Source organism: Acomys russatus, chromosome 8 (genome assembly GCF_903995435.1).
Source record: "Acomys russatus chromosome 8, mAcoRus1.1, whole genome shotgun sequence".
NCBI lineage: Eukaryota > Metazoa > Chordata > Mammalia > Rodentia > Muridae > Acomys > Acomys russatus.
This window is the reverse complement of record NC_067144.1, coordinates 17,125,816-17,142,199: the sequence shown is the minus strand read 5'-3', so window position 1 is coordinate 17,142,199 and position 16,384 is coordinate 17,125,816. Positions and strand designations below refer to the sequence as shown.

At 48.6% G+C, this 16,384-nt stretch overlaps 1 protein-coding gene across 1 annotated transcript; it reads left to right on the top strand.

Annotated features, from left to right (window-relative positions):
• Positions 1-1,403: 1,403 nt before the first annotated feature.
• Muc20 (mucin 20, cell surface associated) lies at positions 1,404-15,084 on the top strand. The gene is made up of 5 exons (XM_051150429.1): positions 1,404-1,525; positions 3,904-4,563; positions 4,888-5,991; positions 10,604-10,695; positions 14,740-15,084. Exons 1-5 carry the CDS (start codon positions 1,450-1,452, stop codon positions 14,806-14,808), a joined length of 2,001 nt encoding a protein of 666 aa, XP_051006386.1. The 5' UTR covers positions 1,404-1,449; the 3' UTR covers positions 14,809-15,084.
• The last annotated feature ends 1,300 nt before the right edge of the window (positions 15,085-16,384 follow it).

Below are 16,384 nucleotides of genomic sequence, written 5' to 3'. Positions count from 1 at the left end.
CCTACAGATTGTGTTTTGGGGACTGGTCCCAAGACCCTCAACTCCAAGTGGCAGCTGGCTCCACACAGACTCCATCAGCCTCATCTGAAGAGGCTGACGTACCCCAATAATACCCCAAGCTGACAGCTCCTTTTCCCAGGCAACAGAGTTCATCACCTCAGTACGGAATAAAGTTCTAGAGGACAGTGTCACATATCCTGTAGTGAATCCCAGTCTGTCAGACCCAGGAATCCTCAATGCTCTTCTTGACTGAGGCCCAGAGTAGGCAAGCTGCTCACCTAAGATCAGACAGCTTCCTGCCCACCGTTAAGGACAGATCTTTGGATACAGTTTTAAATGTCTTTCCAGTTCCCGGTTTTGTGATTCTACGACACAGACCCAACATCCAACACGTCTGCTGCAACCCAGAGTTGCTGTCATCCACGAGCACTTAAAGTAAACTCTGCAAGGAACCTTGTCTGGCTACCAGGTGTGGCCATACATGGCCTTGGTCCTTGAGAGGCAAGAGTCCTCTCTGTTTTGGAGGAGGCACATGGGAAATACAGACCATAACGTCACTCTTTGCCTCAGGAACTAATCTCTAAGTGTCCCCAAGTCATCTCCCTCACACTGGCTTTCCTTCCCGTGCCCTCGGACTCAGAGTAGCATGCTAACCCTCCACATCCTGGTTACTGAAGCCTGGCTGGGGACCTGATCCTTCCTCTGACTTGCTGCAAAATCCCAGGATGTTGAAAATAGAAAGATATTCAGAGTTAGAGTTCTGCCCACACATTTGCTGGTTGGGGATGAGGGGTCCCACTTACATCATCTTGTTTATTTGTTTGTTTTGTTTTTGTTTCCGAGAAAGGTTTTCTCTGTGTAGCCTTGGCTATCCTGGACTCGCTTTGTAGACCAGGCTGCCTCCTAGAGGCCTACTTATGTCTTGAGCACCTGTAATGAATGTATTTTCTCTGAGTACCAGCAATGCATAGGGAGATACTGTGCGTGAGAACTTTAGTAGCCCCCTGAGTCAGACAGTGTGCCCATTTTACAGAGCAAGAAGTTGAGGCTCAGAAAGATTCTCTTATTTGCCCTTGAACCCCAGAACTAATCAAATCTGGGCTCAGCAGAGAAACTTGGGTCTGCTCATGGGTGAGTGGGGTAAACACTGTCTTCCCCATGCCCTTCCTGGTGGCAGGGGAGGAGTTCAGAGAGAAGATGATGCCGTATCTCCAAATCAGACCAGTGAGGCTGCCAGGCAAGGAGGTGGCGGTGGGGGTGGGGAGTGGGACGGCGAGCTTGTTGTCAGCCTTCACAGCACATTTGTGTTCACCTGGCTGATCCTGGCATCTACCCAGTCACGCCTGGACAGGCGCTGCCCCTCCTCCCTGGACTGAGGAAGCAGGAAAGGGTGGTGAGGAGAGGCAGCCCGCAGGTCTGTCAGGCAGCGGTGGTCAGTGCCCAGGCAGGATGGGCTTTGTCTGGGGCCTAGCTGTGCATCTCCTTTTCTTCTGCTGGAAGGCTAGAGTCACTGTGGGCTCTCCAGGTAAGGGACACCCCTCCACCTGGGAGGCTCCTCCCTGGCAGGGCTCCAGGTGTGAGTTTTGGCAAAGACAGCCCTTTGTGGGCAAGAGTTATTTTTGCCAATTGTAATTACTGGCCTGATGAATGGATGGACGCATGTGCGGGATGGCAAATGTGTGCGCTTAAACATGGTGGCACAGTTGCTGGCCATCACCATAATGAAGACTGGGAGTTAGGTTTTAGGCATGGGACAGTGGGGTGGGAGGGTTGAGGGGCAGGGAGATGCCAGCTGGCGGTAATTTCCCTGTGAACTGGAGAATATGGCTTAACAAAGCTCTGGTTCATCCAACTTTGTTGCCCAGCACAATTATTCTTTGAAATTTGCCTTTTGAATGAAAAGTTTGTCAGAAACTGCTTGGACAGGTAGACTCTGAGAGAGAGGAGTGAACACTGATCTGTCGACAGCACCCGCTGTGCCAAACTCATGGCACACACTTTAAAATGACTTTCAGAGTAACTTGAGGTTCATAGTGAAACTGAATAGAGTTCTTCTAAGTCATTTCATCTATGCTGACCCTACCACATAAGGTCCCCTGTGGTCCAGGTCCTCAGTACACTGGTGTTGGTACAGTGAACACCCCAGGCTGACACATCACACTAGACATTACTTTTTAAAAATATTCTATTTTTGTATGTATTTCCATTTTCTATTTTCTGTATGTGTGTGTGTGTGTGTGTGTGTGTGTGTGTGTGTGTGTGTGTGAGAGAGAGAGAGAGAGAGAGAGAGAGAGAGAGAGAGAGAGAGAGAGAGAGAGAGAATATTTTATTTTATTTTATTTTCATGACTGGATTTCTCTTTGTAGCCCTGGCTGTCCTGGACTTGCTTTGTAGACCAGGCTGGCCTCAAACTCATGGAAATCTGCCTGCCTCTGCCTCCCCGAGTGCTGGGATTAAAGGCGTGCGCCACCACACCTGACTAAGAGAGGATGTTTTTTTTTAGCATGTGTGGACTCACATCTGTATGGCTGTGTATGAACATGTGTGCAAATGTATGTGGAAGCCTGAGGTTCATTTGGGGAATCATCCTTGAAGGCTCTTTCACATTATTCATCGAGCAAGAATCTCTTAATCAAACCCAGAGCTCATCAAAGGAGAGAGCGAGAGCGAGAGAGAGAGAGAGAGAGAGAGAGAGAGAGAGAGAGAGAGAGAGAGAGAAGAAGAAGAAGAAGAAGAAGAAGAAGAAGAAGAAGAAGGAGGAAGGGAGGGAGGGAGGGAGGAAGGGAGCATGAGTACCTGACACGTGTGAGGAGGTTATCAAGCTTGGTGGTGAGCACCTTTATGCACTTGAGCTTTCGGGTTGGTCCAACATTGCCTTTTAAATCCTCACAATAACTCTAAGGAATAGGCACTCACTTCTAAGACACTGCCACCTGTCTTAAGGCAAGGAGACTACAGCTTATAGGGAGTAATTTATCCCTGGAGTCAGCCTGTGCTAGGCTAGCAGTGCCTAACCACGGGACCACCCTGCCCGTCACACAGGCACTCACAGTTGACGAGCCTTATGCTGTATTTTTCATTCTGTTCAATTGAAACCTTACAACCCCATGAACGGGGGTGGGGCAGGGGGCTTGGGCCTCATTCCACTTTACAGATGAGAAAATGTCAGTGTGAAGCGCAGGGGCTTATCCTGGGTCACTGAGTTAAAACACAGCAGAACAAGGAGCAGAGAGGGGCCTCAAACCAAGCTCTGTATCCATGCTCTTCTCATCCCCCTCTGCCCCACATGGTTTTGGAGATCTGGAGGAGGAATGCAGCGATGTCCTATGGTCTGAACTGAGTTCTGCACACCAGGGGAAATAGCTTGGCCTAGGGAGTGGGGAAAGTCTGTGAAGAAGGGAATCAGTAGCTCCTGTACGCATGTGCGAGCGTGTGCATACACACACGCGCGCACGCGCATGCATGGGCGCACACATGCACACATGTGTGCGTGCATGCTGGTTGTGTTAACTGAGTGAGCACACAGAACATGCGTGCACACATACCCACCTAACCACTTTCCTTACCCAAGTGAGCTGTCTTCAGTTTGCTGACATAGCTTTGCCAGGACACATTCCATTCAGCGTGGAGGCTCCTCTCCCTGTCCTCCCCGTTACCTCTGAAGAGGATACCATAAGTCATTCTTGACTTTAAAGAGAATACTTCCATGGAAAAATATCTTGTGGGTGAGCCAACTACCCATATAAGAGTGACAGTTTCTTCAGAAAGTACTGGAAGCTTCTCTGTGCTTCTTACGTCATCTTTGTTTATATAGACAGTGACCCTCCGTGCCACCCAATAGCACCAGGGCACAGACACTGGTCACTCCGAGGGGACTCACCAAGTTGTTCTCACCCAACACAGGCCTCACCATCAGCACATCAGTTCCTCTGGTGACAACAAACAACATGGATGTGCTTGCCTCTACTCCAAGGGACAGGCCCAGCTCAGAGGGAGCTTCCCAGACCACTGAACCCACACGGCATCTTCTAGACACTGAATCCCTGAGCATTGAAGCTGCTTCTAACACCTTCATTGAGCCCAGTGCCAGTTCAGAAGTCAGTATCAAGGACACACAGACCACCTTCCCTACAGCATCCTCCATGGACACCCAGACCACCTCCCCTGCAGCATCCTCCATGAACACCCAGACCACCTCCCCTGCAGCATCCTCCATGGACACTCAGACCACCTCCCCTACAGCATCCTCCCTGGATACCAAGACCACCTCCCCTACAGCATCCTCCATAGACACCCAGACCACCTCCCCTGCAGCATCCTCCATGGACACCCAGACCACCTCCCCTACAGCATCCTCCATGGACACCCAGACCACCTCCCCTACAGCATCCTCCATGGACACCCAGACCACCTCCCCTACAGCATCCTCCATGGACACCCAGACCACCTCCCCTACAGCATCCTCCATGGGCACCCAGACCACCTCCCCTACAGCATCCTCCATGGGCACCCAGACCACCTCCCCTGCAGCATCCTCCATGGACACCCAGACCACCTCCCCTACAGCATCCTCCATGGACACCCAGACCACCTCCCCTACAGCATCCTCCCTGAATACCCAGACCACCTCCCCTACAGCATCCTCCATGAACACCCAGACCACCTCCCCTACAGCATCCTCCATGGACACCCAGACCACCTCCCCTACAGCATCCTCCATGGACACCCAGACCACCTCCCCTACAGCATCCTCCCTGGATACCCAGACCACCTCCCCTGCACCATCTTCCCTGGATACCCAGACCACCTCCTCTTCCCCATCAATTCTGGAGACCCAGACCACTTTTTCTACCACAGAGACCCCAGAGAACCAGACCATCTCCCATGTTGAATTGACCCTAAAGCTCCAGACCATTTCCTCTGTAACAGAGACCAGAACTCTTGCAGTAAGAATACCTTCCAACTTCATGGCTGTGCACACCATCCCTACAGAGACTTCGGCAAGGAGTGACAGCCCCACAATTGGCATGAGCACAGCCAAGACTGGCACAGTGAGTGGTCCTGTAGAAGCCATCTTTGATACCCTCTGTACTGATGACAGCTCTGAAGAGGCAAGTAAGATCACAGCTGACCTCCTGGCTTTGGCACACTCCTCCACAGAAGCTGAGCACCTGTCTTCAGAGAGCAGTTCCTCCTCTGACAGCTCAGGTGGGGTCCTTGGCAGTTCATGGGTCCTGGAACCCAACACTGCAACTGCAGCCAAGGACTTGGTTGCCTTCAGCATCACCCATACCAAGCTAACCACCTGCGTCACAGAAATAGAAACATCTGTCATCGTGCCTGGGACCCCAGACACAAACTACAACCCTACAGAAGTGACGACAGCCTTGTCCACTTCTGAGATGTTAAATTTGCCTCAATCTACTGAGGCCACACCACTTATCTCTGAGACTGCAAGCTCATCTGGGATCCTGTCAATAGCCAGCACCCCAGCCTTTGTTACTGCCCTTGGGGGCACACTCTCCACTAGCGGGACCACAGAAAGAGAAACAGCAGTGGCCCAGATGCCTACCTCTGGTGGAACGTTGGTGCCCGTTAGTAGAAACCCACTAGAAGACTTAGCACCCTCGACTGAGACACAAAGCCACACTGAGCTCTTGGGAACAATTACAGTCCCCAGAGTTGCTGGGTCAACAGTGGGAGAAGCAACCACCTTTGCTAGCTCCTCAGCACCACATAACAGTCTCTCAGCCGTGGCTACCACCAAGAGCTCTACTCCCTCAGATACTGTAACCACAGACAATACAACCAACCCCTCCTTCCTCACAGGTAGCCGCCCTCTTCCTTTTGTCTATGTGACTACAGTAAGGACCAGCAAGAAACCAAATGTCACCTTAGCCAAGCCCACAGCTTCACCTAAGACCCCGACACAGCCCCCAAGATCTACAGCCACTACTGCTTCGACAAGGAAAACCACAAAGCGTGATCTGGGTAAGTGAAACCCCACATGTGATTTTTTTTTTCTTCCACATGTGATTGTTTTTGAGATTTGACGTATCCTTAAGGAGTTAAGAGGAAGAAGGGAGCTAAAGGCCGATATTGCATCTGTTCCTTGACATTTCATGATAATAAGTAGTTAAGATGTGTGTGTGATGCAGTGATACATATGCGATTTAGTGATGTGTGTGTGTGAGATGGAGTGTGTGATGGAGTGATGTGTGTGTGATGTGTGTGTGATGTAGTTATGTATGTGTGATGCAGTGATACATATGTGACATAGTGATGTGTGTGTGTGAGATGGAGTGTGTGATGGAGTGATGTATATGTGATGTGTTTGTGATGTGTGTGTGATGTGTGTGTGATGTAGTGATGTGTGTGTGATGCAGTGATACATATGTGACATAGTGATGTGTGTGTGACGTAGTGATGTGTGTGTGATGTAGTGATGTGTGTGTGACGTAGTGATGTGTGTGTGACGTAGTGATGTGTGTGTGACGTAGTGATGTGTGTGTGACGTAGTGATGTGTGTGTGACGTAGTGATGTGTGTGTGACGTAGTGATGTGTGTGTGACGTAGTGATGTGTGTGTGACGTAGTGATGTGTGTGTGACGTAGTGATGTGTGTGTGACGTAGTGATGTGTGTGTGACGTAGTGATGTGTGTGTGACGTAGTGATGTGTGTGTGACGTAGTGATGTGTGTGTGACGTAGTGATGTGTGTGTGACGTAGTGATGTGTGTGTGACGTAGTGATGTGTGTGTGACGCAGTGATGTGTGTGTGACGCAGTGATGTGTGTGTGACGTAGTGATGTGTGTGACGTAGTGATGTGTGTGTGACGTAGTGATGTGTGTGTGACGTAGTGATGTGTGTGTGATGTAGTGATGTGTGTGTGATATAGTGATGTTTATTTAATGTATATGTGCTATAGTGATGTGTGTGTGATGTAGTGATGTGTGTGTGATGTAGGGATGTGTGTGTGACGTAGTGATGTGTGTGTGATGGAGTGATGTGTGTGTGATGTGTGTGTGATGTAGGGATGTTTATGTGATACAGTGATGTCTACGTGATTAATGTGAGGCCGGGTTTTTGAGAGGTGGTTCAGATCTTGGCTCTGCTGTAGCCTGAGGGACCTGGGACATGCCCCTCTCCTCTGAGCCTAGGTTCCTTCACCTTGGCTGAAGGGTGGCTGCACTGGCTGAACACTAACATTTCCAGGTCTAACCTCTCCAAAGTTAACAACTGGGCAGATACTGTGCATCCAGTGAGATCTGAAATGTTATTTAGAAGATTTGGGCCCTTAGGAGTCTCTAGCCCAGCCATGCCTACACAGAAGGGGAAATGTGGACAGCTTGTCCAAACGCCACCCTGTGACCCTACAGAGGGCATGTAAGTAAATGGGGCTTGGTGGACATATTTGCTGTGTTCTGTATCATAGAGAGCAACTTTAGACAAGCCAACAAAACAACATTTGGGGAGTTTAAACCTTCATTTCTGAAACAACAGAAACTTCTCAGAGAAGCTCACTGTCAGCTCTGGCAGGGGCAGCGTGCGGGCAGCCTGGAGCATCTGCCTCTGCTGCTTATCTTGTCCTTGTGGTATAAAATGATCGTTTATTCACCTGTTTCAATTGTTGTCTTGGAGGCTTACTGTCCCCTTCTGCTAACCTAGGCCTAGTCCTGGAAGCTTCTAGATTCTGTACAATCTAACTTAGGCCTAGAATGTTTCCAGCCTCTGAGGCTTACTGTTTAATAAGGTCCCCTTTACTTGTTCTTTCTGAGCCCTGGGTTGGCTGGTTTAACTCAGCTGTTCTGGCTCAAATGCCTCTCTCGGCTGACTTAATCAATCTGGCTTCTCTATTGGCCCCTGAATTACTCTGCTTGGCTTCAAACTAACTCCAGCAATATGTCCTAATCTTCTGGCTCCTTCTCATGGTCTGGCTTGTTCTGTTTTCACCTGTGTTCTCTCTCTTCAACCTGTCTCTCTATTATTGTCCTGGTAAAACTAACTCCTCTCCCTTCATTTAGTGTTGCTCCCTTAAGTAGCTTCCCTTTCCTCTCTCTTCTCATGAGAGTTGGGCGAAATCTATTCTGTCCAATCTTCTCTGATTCGTCACACTTTTTCTGCCACTCAATTAGACATCACTTTCAAACATGGGTGCTTCCTTCTATAAACTAACTTTACCTTCTTTGGGGATTAAAGGCATGTACCACCACGCCTGGACCCAAGTTTTTCTTTACATGATACTTGCTCTATACCAGGCTGACCTTGAACTCAGATCTGCTTGCCTCAGCCAGATCACACAGACGTAGAAGGTCTTTGGACGTGATCTCTTGCCAGAACAGCCATGTTCTGAATTAACATTCCTCCACAACTTCCCCCTTTCTGTTTAACTAAAAATTGCACACAGTTTAACTTTTACAATAGAAACAATGATCAGTTCCATGAATTTAACAGTCTGAATGTCCCTGAAGGTCCATTCAACTATTGATGCGACGATCCTTCATAACTGCAGTCCTGAGCATCTGCCCTTCAGCAACTAGTGCATTTCAGCATCAAGGTTTTCCAGTCTGCCAGTCTGAGGAACTATCTGTGCCTCTTCAGCTGGTTTGTTGTGCTATCTCCATGCTGCGGGGCGGGGGTGGGGTGGGGCAGGGTGGGTCTGCTTTCTGCTTCATCTGCATTGCTGTCTTCTGCATCTCTTCCTTGAGTCGTGACTTTCATTTGGAAGCTTTTCTCTCTCTCTCTCTTTTTTTCTTTGGTTCCCCCTCCCCCATTCCCAGAACAGGATTTCTCTGTATAGCCTTGGCTGTTCTGGACTCACTCTGTAGACCAAGCTGGCGTTGAACTCACAGAAATATGGCTGCCTCTGTCTCCTGAGTGTTGGGATTAAAGGTATGTGTCATATACCTCTCATGTAACCCTGGGGAGAGGTCAGGGAGCCTCATAGGATCTTAGAGCCTGGAGAGCCTTCCTGATCATCATGTGAGGGACTGTTCATAGAGCTGATCTGGTGGTCACAGCTGCAGTGGTCTGAGACATCAGCTTTAGTGCCTAACCCAGAGGAACCAGATACTCAGCACTAGCTGTGAGCAAAAAGCCTCCCTAGTCACCAACGATCACTTCTACCACCCCAAAAGGCTAATGACTTAAGGACAAGCTGTTGGGGCAAGGAAAAAGGCTCACCTGGAAAACCAGAGAATAAAGGTCATCTTGGGCCTCTCACATATCCTGAAGGGCTTCACAAGGAGAGGCGGAAGGAGACAGAACAGATTCCTGGAGACTTCTAGGAGCTGAGCCAGTGAGCTGTTACCTTCCTCAATCTTACCTCATTGCCTTTTGCCTAAAGGGAAGAAGAGACATGAGGTAAATTTAAGATAAATCAACTTCGCACTACAGTGTCATGGGAAACAGTTCTTAAGTGGTTAATGTCAACAGTTTAGAGTTGAACAGAAATCTGACCCAAAGGCTAGGTTGACAAAGGAGACAGATACTGTGTAGAGGCAGAGATGTCAAGCATTTTTGTCTAGTTTTAGGGACTTGTCAGACACCTGCAGATTCAAGTAGAGTCAGTGGTTTTAGCAAAAGTGGCCTCTGAGCCCAGAAAGGTAACATACTCGATTGGTGTCATCAAACCAAAGTCAGATGTGTCTTCTCCAGCGCGTCAGTGAGAGACTAAGGGTTTGATGCTCAGCTTCCTGGTCTCCAGAAATAGTGATGTTAAAAGTCAGTGAAGTAAATGAACCTAGAGCGTTTATTTATGTTTTCCGTAAGAGAAAAGATGGAGCCTAGTGGGTAGTGGTGATGGCTGCGGTGGTGGTGGTGATGATGGTGAAATCACACACCTTTAATCCTAGCATTCAGGAGGCCGAGGCAGGAGCATCACTGAGTTTATAGACCAGGCCAGCCCAGCCTGCTCTACAAAGTGAGTTTCAGGGCAGCCATGACTACAAAGAGAAACCCTGTCTCAATAAACAAACAAACAAACAAACAAACAAACAAATAATAAATAAATAAATAAATAAATATCAATAAACAAATAAGAAAGAAAGAAAAGAAAAAAGAAAGAATGAAATTTCTGGTAGAGCTGGTAAGACAGGAAGGCTCTGCTGGGAGACTTCCTCACTCTACCAACTTATTGCTGGAAGAACTGGCTCAGGTTGGGTACTCCTCAGAGAGCCAACCTTTCCCACTACCCTTTAAGGGCACCCGTCTAAGGGCCAGCCCCTCCCCATCACTCTTTCAAATCACCCCTCTGAGGGCCACCCTCCTCATCTCTCTCTCTGGCCAGGGTCCTCTCCAACTAAGGTCTCCAGGGTCCTCTCCAACTAAGGTCTCCAGGCCTTAAGAACATTCTAGATCCTCTTCCATTTCCCCTTCCTCACTCTTCTCTTTGGCTTTTCAAATGTGGGAGGTGCCCTGAGACATCTTGTACTGTATTCACTGGTTATGGAGGACACAGCAGTAGGCACAATCATCCCAAGCCGGGAGCCCTCGTTTCCGTTTGTGGTGAGCAAATGCTGAGCACATATGTGTGGAGAGGGGCCCAGGTTGGAGGTGAGCTTGGCTGTGTTTCCATCACCTTTCCATCTATCCTCAACTTTCAGGTGAAGGTGGAGGCCTCCTCCTTGTACGGCTGAGCGTGGCCTCCCGTAAGGACCTCACTGAGCCCAAAGCCGCAAAGAAGCTGATGGACCAGGCAAGTGGGGGAGTAAAGTGGGGTGGGGGTGAGGGGGTGAGAAGGGCTCCTGAGGACTCCAGGGAGCATCTGCAGGACACAGAAGTGTGAGACTACATGGCGCTGTGTTACAAGAAGGACAATGAGGAGTTGGACGTGGGGCTCGTGTCTGGCTTTGCTCGTCCCTGTTTTCTCAATTCCTCAGTCCTTTTGTTCCCTTTCTATAATGGGAATAAATCTCCCAGATCCCAGATCCATTTTTTTTTTTTCATGTCTTGGAAGTGTGGACCTTCCGGCCTTGGAAAAGGCCAATGATTTTGGTGGGAGAGTAAATAAGCAGAGATCTTGGTTGCATGCAGCAGGAACCAAGGCATGGTGATTTACCTGGAAAAGGCAAGGTCTGAGAAAGCTACAGGTGGCTCTCCCAGCTTCAGATAGGGCTGGAGCCGGCAGTGCCAATGGAATCACAAGGATTTTTCTCTGTCGTGGCCCTTCTGTGCCCTTCACCTTCCATGCTCTTTCTCCAAACATATGGAAGGGGCCTACCACAGCTCCAGCCACACAAGAGCACTTCCCTATGCCCGAATCTGCATGCCATCCACACAGAAGGGCTGGTCTCATTGGCCCACCACAGCCACGGTCCTAGTTCCATTTCTGTTGCTGGGATAAAATTAGTCTAACAAAAAACAACTCACAGGGTAAAGGGTTTATTTATTTATTTATTTTAATTTATTTTTCGAGACAGGGTTTCTCTGTGTAGCCTTGGCTGTCCTAGACTCACTTTGTAGACCAGGCTGGCCTCGAACTCACAGCGATCCGCCTGCCTCTGCTTCCCAAGTGCTGGGATTAAAGGCGTGTGCCACCTACTGCCCGGCCTGTAAAGGGTTTATTTTTTAACTCAGAATTCTATTGCTGTGACAAGAAGCCATGACCAAGACGATTTATATAAGAAAGAGTTTATTGAAGGTTTACTGTGTTAGAGGGTTCACATCTATCATCATCATGGCAGGAAGCATGGAAGCAGGCGTGAGTACATGGCACTGCCGTGGGAGCCGAGTGCATACATAACACTGTTGTGGGAGCTGAGTGCTCACATTTTGAGACAGCATGAGGCAGAGAGTTAATGGAGAATGCCATGCCTTGGGCTTTTGGCAACCCAGTGACATACTTCCTCAACAAGGCCATCTCTTCATCCTCCTCAAATAGTCCCACCAACCAAGCATTCAAATTTATAAGCCTAGGGAGCCATTCTCCTTCAAACCACCACAGCAGGGAAGTCAAAGCAGCAGGAACTTCAAAGAGCTAGTCACAGCACATCCACACAGCAGAGGGAAAACAAGGCAAGCGTGTTTTTCTACTCGGCTTATCTTTTTCACGTTTGTTTGTTTGTTTGTTTGTGAGACAGGGTCTCTCTGTGTAGCCCTGGTTGTCCTGGACTCACTTTGTAGACCAGGCTGGCCTTGAACTCACGGAGATCGGCCTGCCTCTGCCTCTCGAGTACTGGGATTAAAGGCGTGCGCCACCACAGTCTGGCTATCTGACTCTTCCACAGTCCAGTACAAGTACAGCCCAAGCCAAGGGAGTGGTGCCACCAATTCTGAGCTAGGTCTTCCTGTATTGATTAATTAAGACAATCTTTCACAGACAGGCCAAACTGACCCAGACAATGCTTCATTGAGAATCTTGCCTCGTGATTCTCGGTTGCATCAAATTGACAAAACTAACATCATAGCCACCGTGACTGACATCCCCCAGATAGTGCAAGTGGGAAAGGATGTGAAACAGGGATGCTAGATATAAAGCCCCTTGGAGAAATGGTCCAGACAGGAAGGAAGACTGTGATGTGTTTGTATACCAGTTTGGAGAAATTCTCTTCATCCTAAGTCATTGGTAATGTTCCAGGCTTCTGGGCATGCGCTGTAAATAATTGGAACATTAGACTGGGCCGCTCAGTATAAATGTCATAAGCCTAGCTCAGTGTCCAACCTCATGAAGTGTCCAATCTCAGTCCTTATTGTGAACAGTGAGAATAGACCCGGTGTACCACCTAAAGTAGTAGATTGTCCCTTCCACCCTATTCTAGGAAATGGCTCAGACTTGCAGCCATCACCCTTCACAGCCAGTGAAGGCCACGGTAGTTCAGGCTCTTGAAGGAATAGACACTAACGAGGGGCCGACTGGCAGCTTTATGCTAGGGGTAAGGCCCTGCTGCCAGGATAGACAAGTGAGCTGGTTACCATTAGAGGATGGATGTGGGTGTCATTATCCCTGCCAATAGGACAGCAGGATCCCTTGGTGAAGGCAAAAAGAAGCATGCCAACTGTCACTTCTGCTCTTGTCTGGCTTCTTTGATTTTTTTTTCCTATTCTCCACCCCCACCCCCACCCCGTGCGCCTTTTTTTGTTTGTTTTTGTTTTTGTTTTTTCGAGACAGGGTTTCTCTGTGTAGCCTTGGCTATCCTGAACTCACTTTGTAAATCAGGCTGGCCTTGAACTAACAATGATCTGCCTGCCTCTGCCTCCTGAGTGCTGGGATTAAAGGCGTGAGCCACCACGCCCAGACCCTTCTATTCCCTTTTCATAATATAAGTAAACTTAGGCAGGCAGTGGTGGCACATGCCTTTAATCCCAGCACTTGGGAGGCAGAGGTACGGGCATCTCTGTGAGTTTGAAGCCAGCCTGGTATACAGAGCAAGTTCCAGGACAGCTAGAGCTGTTACACAGAGAAACCCTGTCTCAAAAAAAATGAACCAAACCAACAACCAAACAACATAATATATATTACATATATAATATATATTATATATTAAACATTGTATATATGTTAAACCTCCCAACCCCACATCTAATTTTTGTTTTTTATCTTATTTTATGTGTATGGATATTCTGCCTTCATGTATATCTGTGCACCGTGTCCTCACCTGGTACCTGGAGAGGCCAACAGTGGGTATCAAATCCTCTGCAACTGGAGTTACAGATGATTGTGAGCCTCTTCGTGGGTGCTAGCAACCAAACCTAGGTCCTCTACAAGAGCAACAAATGCTCTTAACCATTGAGCCAGCTCTCCAGCCCCAGACAATCTGCCTCAAGTCCTAGATGTCCAGACGTCTAAGAAGTTTAGTGACATTGATGGGGGTGGGGGAGGGGGAAGCAAGGTTCTTGGTTGCAAACAAAGGGAGGAAGGACCCCAGATGCTCAGAATCAAAGGAACAGCAGAAGAGCAGTTTTGAAAAGCACCAGGACATGATCCCTGGGACACTGTCCTCTTGCTGGTCACTCCCCATGGGGGTCATGCCTCCTGCATGCACTGTTACAAGTGGGTTCCCACTGGCACTTTGTCTTTGGGTTGCCTGTTACAGGGCCAAAACTCTGAGCTGGAGCATCCAATTGGCCAAGCTTGGCTTTTGTGCCCACCTATCACTACCCTGGGATACTAAGAGGGAATAAATATCTGGGTCTTCACATTTTCTTAGCAGTAGGGAGGCCCACTGGGGTCACCTTCACGGGGATGTCTGCCCACAAGGCATCAACGTTTAATGTAGGGCAGAGAAATAGATGACAGGGCTCTCTGTCATGAACTCAAAGTAGCAAGCATGGATCCTCACGGGAGAGAGAGGCCACAGTGGAGTGTAGACTTGACACCTGGATTGACACTGTTTCAGAGGTCAGAAGGCAGCCACAGAACTCAGGATGAGGCCAGGCAGCTGAGGGATGGGAGTAGCCACATGGGGTTGCTGCTGATTCTGTTGCTGTTGTCTTTTCTTTTATAAGAATCGTTAAGTGTATTGATTTCTGTTGTGGTCTGGCCAACGGCGTGAGGGCCAGGACTTGGGCAGACTCGAGGGTTCTGGGTAGCTGTGTGAGCTTGGGTAAATCAGTCCGTTCTGGAATGAAGATAAAGGCACCTGGTGTACATGGCTGCTGGGAGTTTTAAATGACCCTTGTCATCACAGGAGAGGTGCAAGATGCATTGTTGGTGTCCCTCCACTGTCCCTTCTTGTCCTTGGCTTACAGAGGGCTCCCGGGCAGATAGGCTGAGCACCCCACTTGTTCTTTTGCTTTCCAGCTCCTCAATGAACTGCGTGCCCGTATGCCACTTGTGCAAGTGACCTTACTGAGCGTCAGGAGGGCCTGAAGAGTGTTAGCTGCAGCCAAGCATGTCCTCTGTGCCAGAAGAAGAGCAATGGTGCCTGTGGCCCGGACCCCACCAACAGACCAAAGCCATGGTACTGTGCTATGGACCCGGAAGGCTCCCATGATGGTCAGCTGGCTCAAGAGCCCCACCCAGTACCTGCCCACAAGAACTGGGTCCACTTATGCCTGAGTGTACGAGAAAGGGGAGAGGGCTGGTCTGTTTCCTGTGACATCCGCCACCTCCTCTGACTGGTTATTATGTTTCAGTAAAGAGAGACTTGACCACTCACTAACCTGTGTTCTTTTGTTTTGTACTCAGTGACACGCAACGTGACCCCAGAGATTATATGTACCGAGCCCATGCACCTTAGATGTTTTTATTATATGGGAATCTGGGGAGTGATTTCTTGTTGCCTGATTTGGTTTGGCATTTACCAAGACTTGCCCTGGAGCCCAATGAACCTTGAGTTCTGTATTAGGCAGCTTTGTGTCACTAAAGCAAAATACGAGAGCATCAACTCACAATGAGAAAAAGCTGATTTCTGCTCACAGTTGAGATGGCTCTGGATCAAAAGAGGGCCATCAGGTGGGAGTGCCAGGTGACAAGGTGGCAAGTGCCTCGCAGAACCAACTGCTGGTCTTATGCCCAGATAGCAAAACAAAGGAAGAGGAAGGAGCTAGGGTACCCAACTCCCTTCAAGGGCACATCCCCAGTGACTTAAGGATTCCTCCTTACGCTCCATCACCTGGAAGCCTCCCTGACTGGGGACAAACCCTTTAACACAGACACGTTCCAGAGACACAGCTGAGCAATAGTGAATTCCTTCAGGACAGCGATCATATGTGCTCATCTCAGATCCCTTGAGCCTGGGAGCACTGGGTCCAAGGGAGGGAGGACCACAGAGAATGTCAAATTGGTTTAAATGTCAAGTTGTGGGCACAACACAGGCTTACAAGAAAGTCTATAGCATACAGTTCACCTGCTGTAGCTCGTGCTCACCTGCCGTTATTTTAAAATTAAATGTAGCTTGTTTTTCTTCTCTCGTGAAAGCGTAACTTGCTTTAAGACTTTAAACTTTTGAAAAACAAAAATCCAAAAGAGGAACCAGAAAAAGTAAAGTAGGAATAGGAGAGAGGAGAAGAAAAAGCCCCCTGAACTACCAGCTCTTACATATAGCCATTGCTAATGTGCCTGTCCAAATGCTCACTCCATCTGCCCACATGCATGTCAAGGAGACACTGCAGTCAGCGCTCCCAGATTTAAACAACTTCCTCTTCTTCTCCTCCTCCTCTTCCTCCTCCTCCTTCTTTTTCTCTTCCTTCAGGTTTTTGGTTTTTCGACACAGGGTCTCTCTGTATAGCCTTGGCTGTCCTGGACTTGCTTTGTAGACCAGGCTGGCCTTGAACTCACAGAGATCCGCTAGCCTCTGCCTCTCTGAGTGCTGAGATTACAGGTGTGTGCCACCATGCCCAGCTCATGTGTGGATATTATTAACTATTTTTAGCTTGGATGAAACTAGTACAGGATTTTGGAGACAAACTCATCTATTTATTTGACAATTTAAAGCCTTGTAAAT

What these genes read in the sequence shown, in the direction of transcription:
- Muc20 (XM_051150429.1), top strand. Translation starts at nt 1,450, where the DNA reads ATGGGCTTTGTCTGGGGCCTAGCTGTGCATCTCCTTTTCTTCTGCTGG. An exon ending in AGTCACTGTGGGCTCTCCAG is followed by an intron (nt 1,526 to 3,903) that starts GTAAGGGACACC and finishes CACCCAACACAG; the next exon opens with GCCTCACCATCAGCACATCA. An exon ending in AACCACAAAGCGTGATCTGG is followed by an intron (nt 5,992 to 10,603) that starts GTAAGTGAAACC and finishes CTCAACTTTCAG; the next exon opens with GTGAAGGTGGAGGCCTCCTC.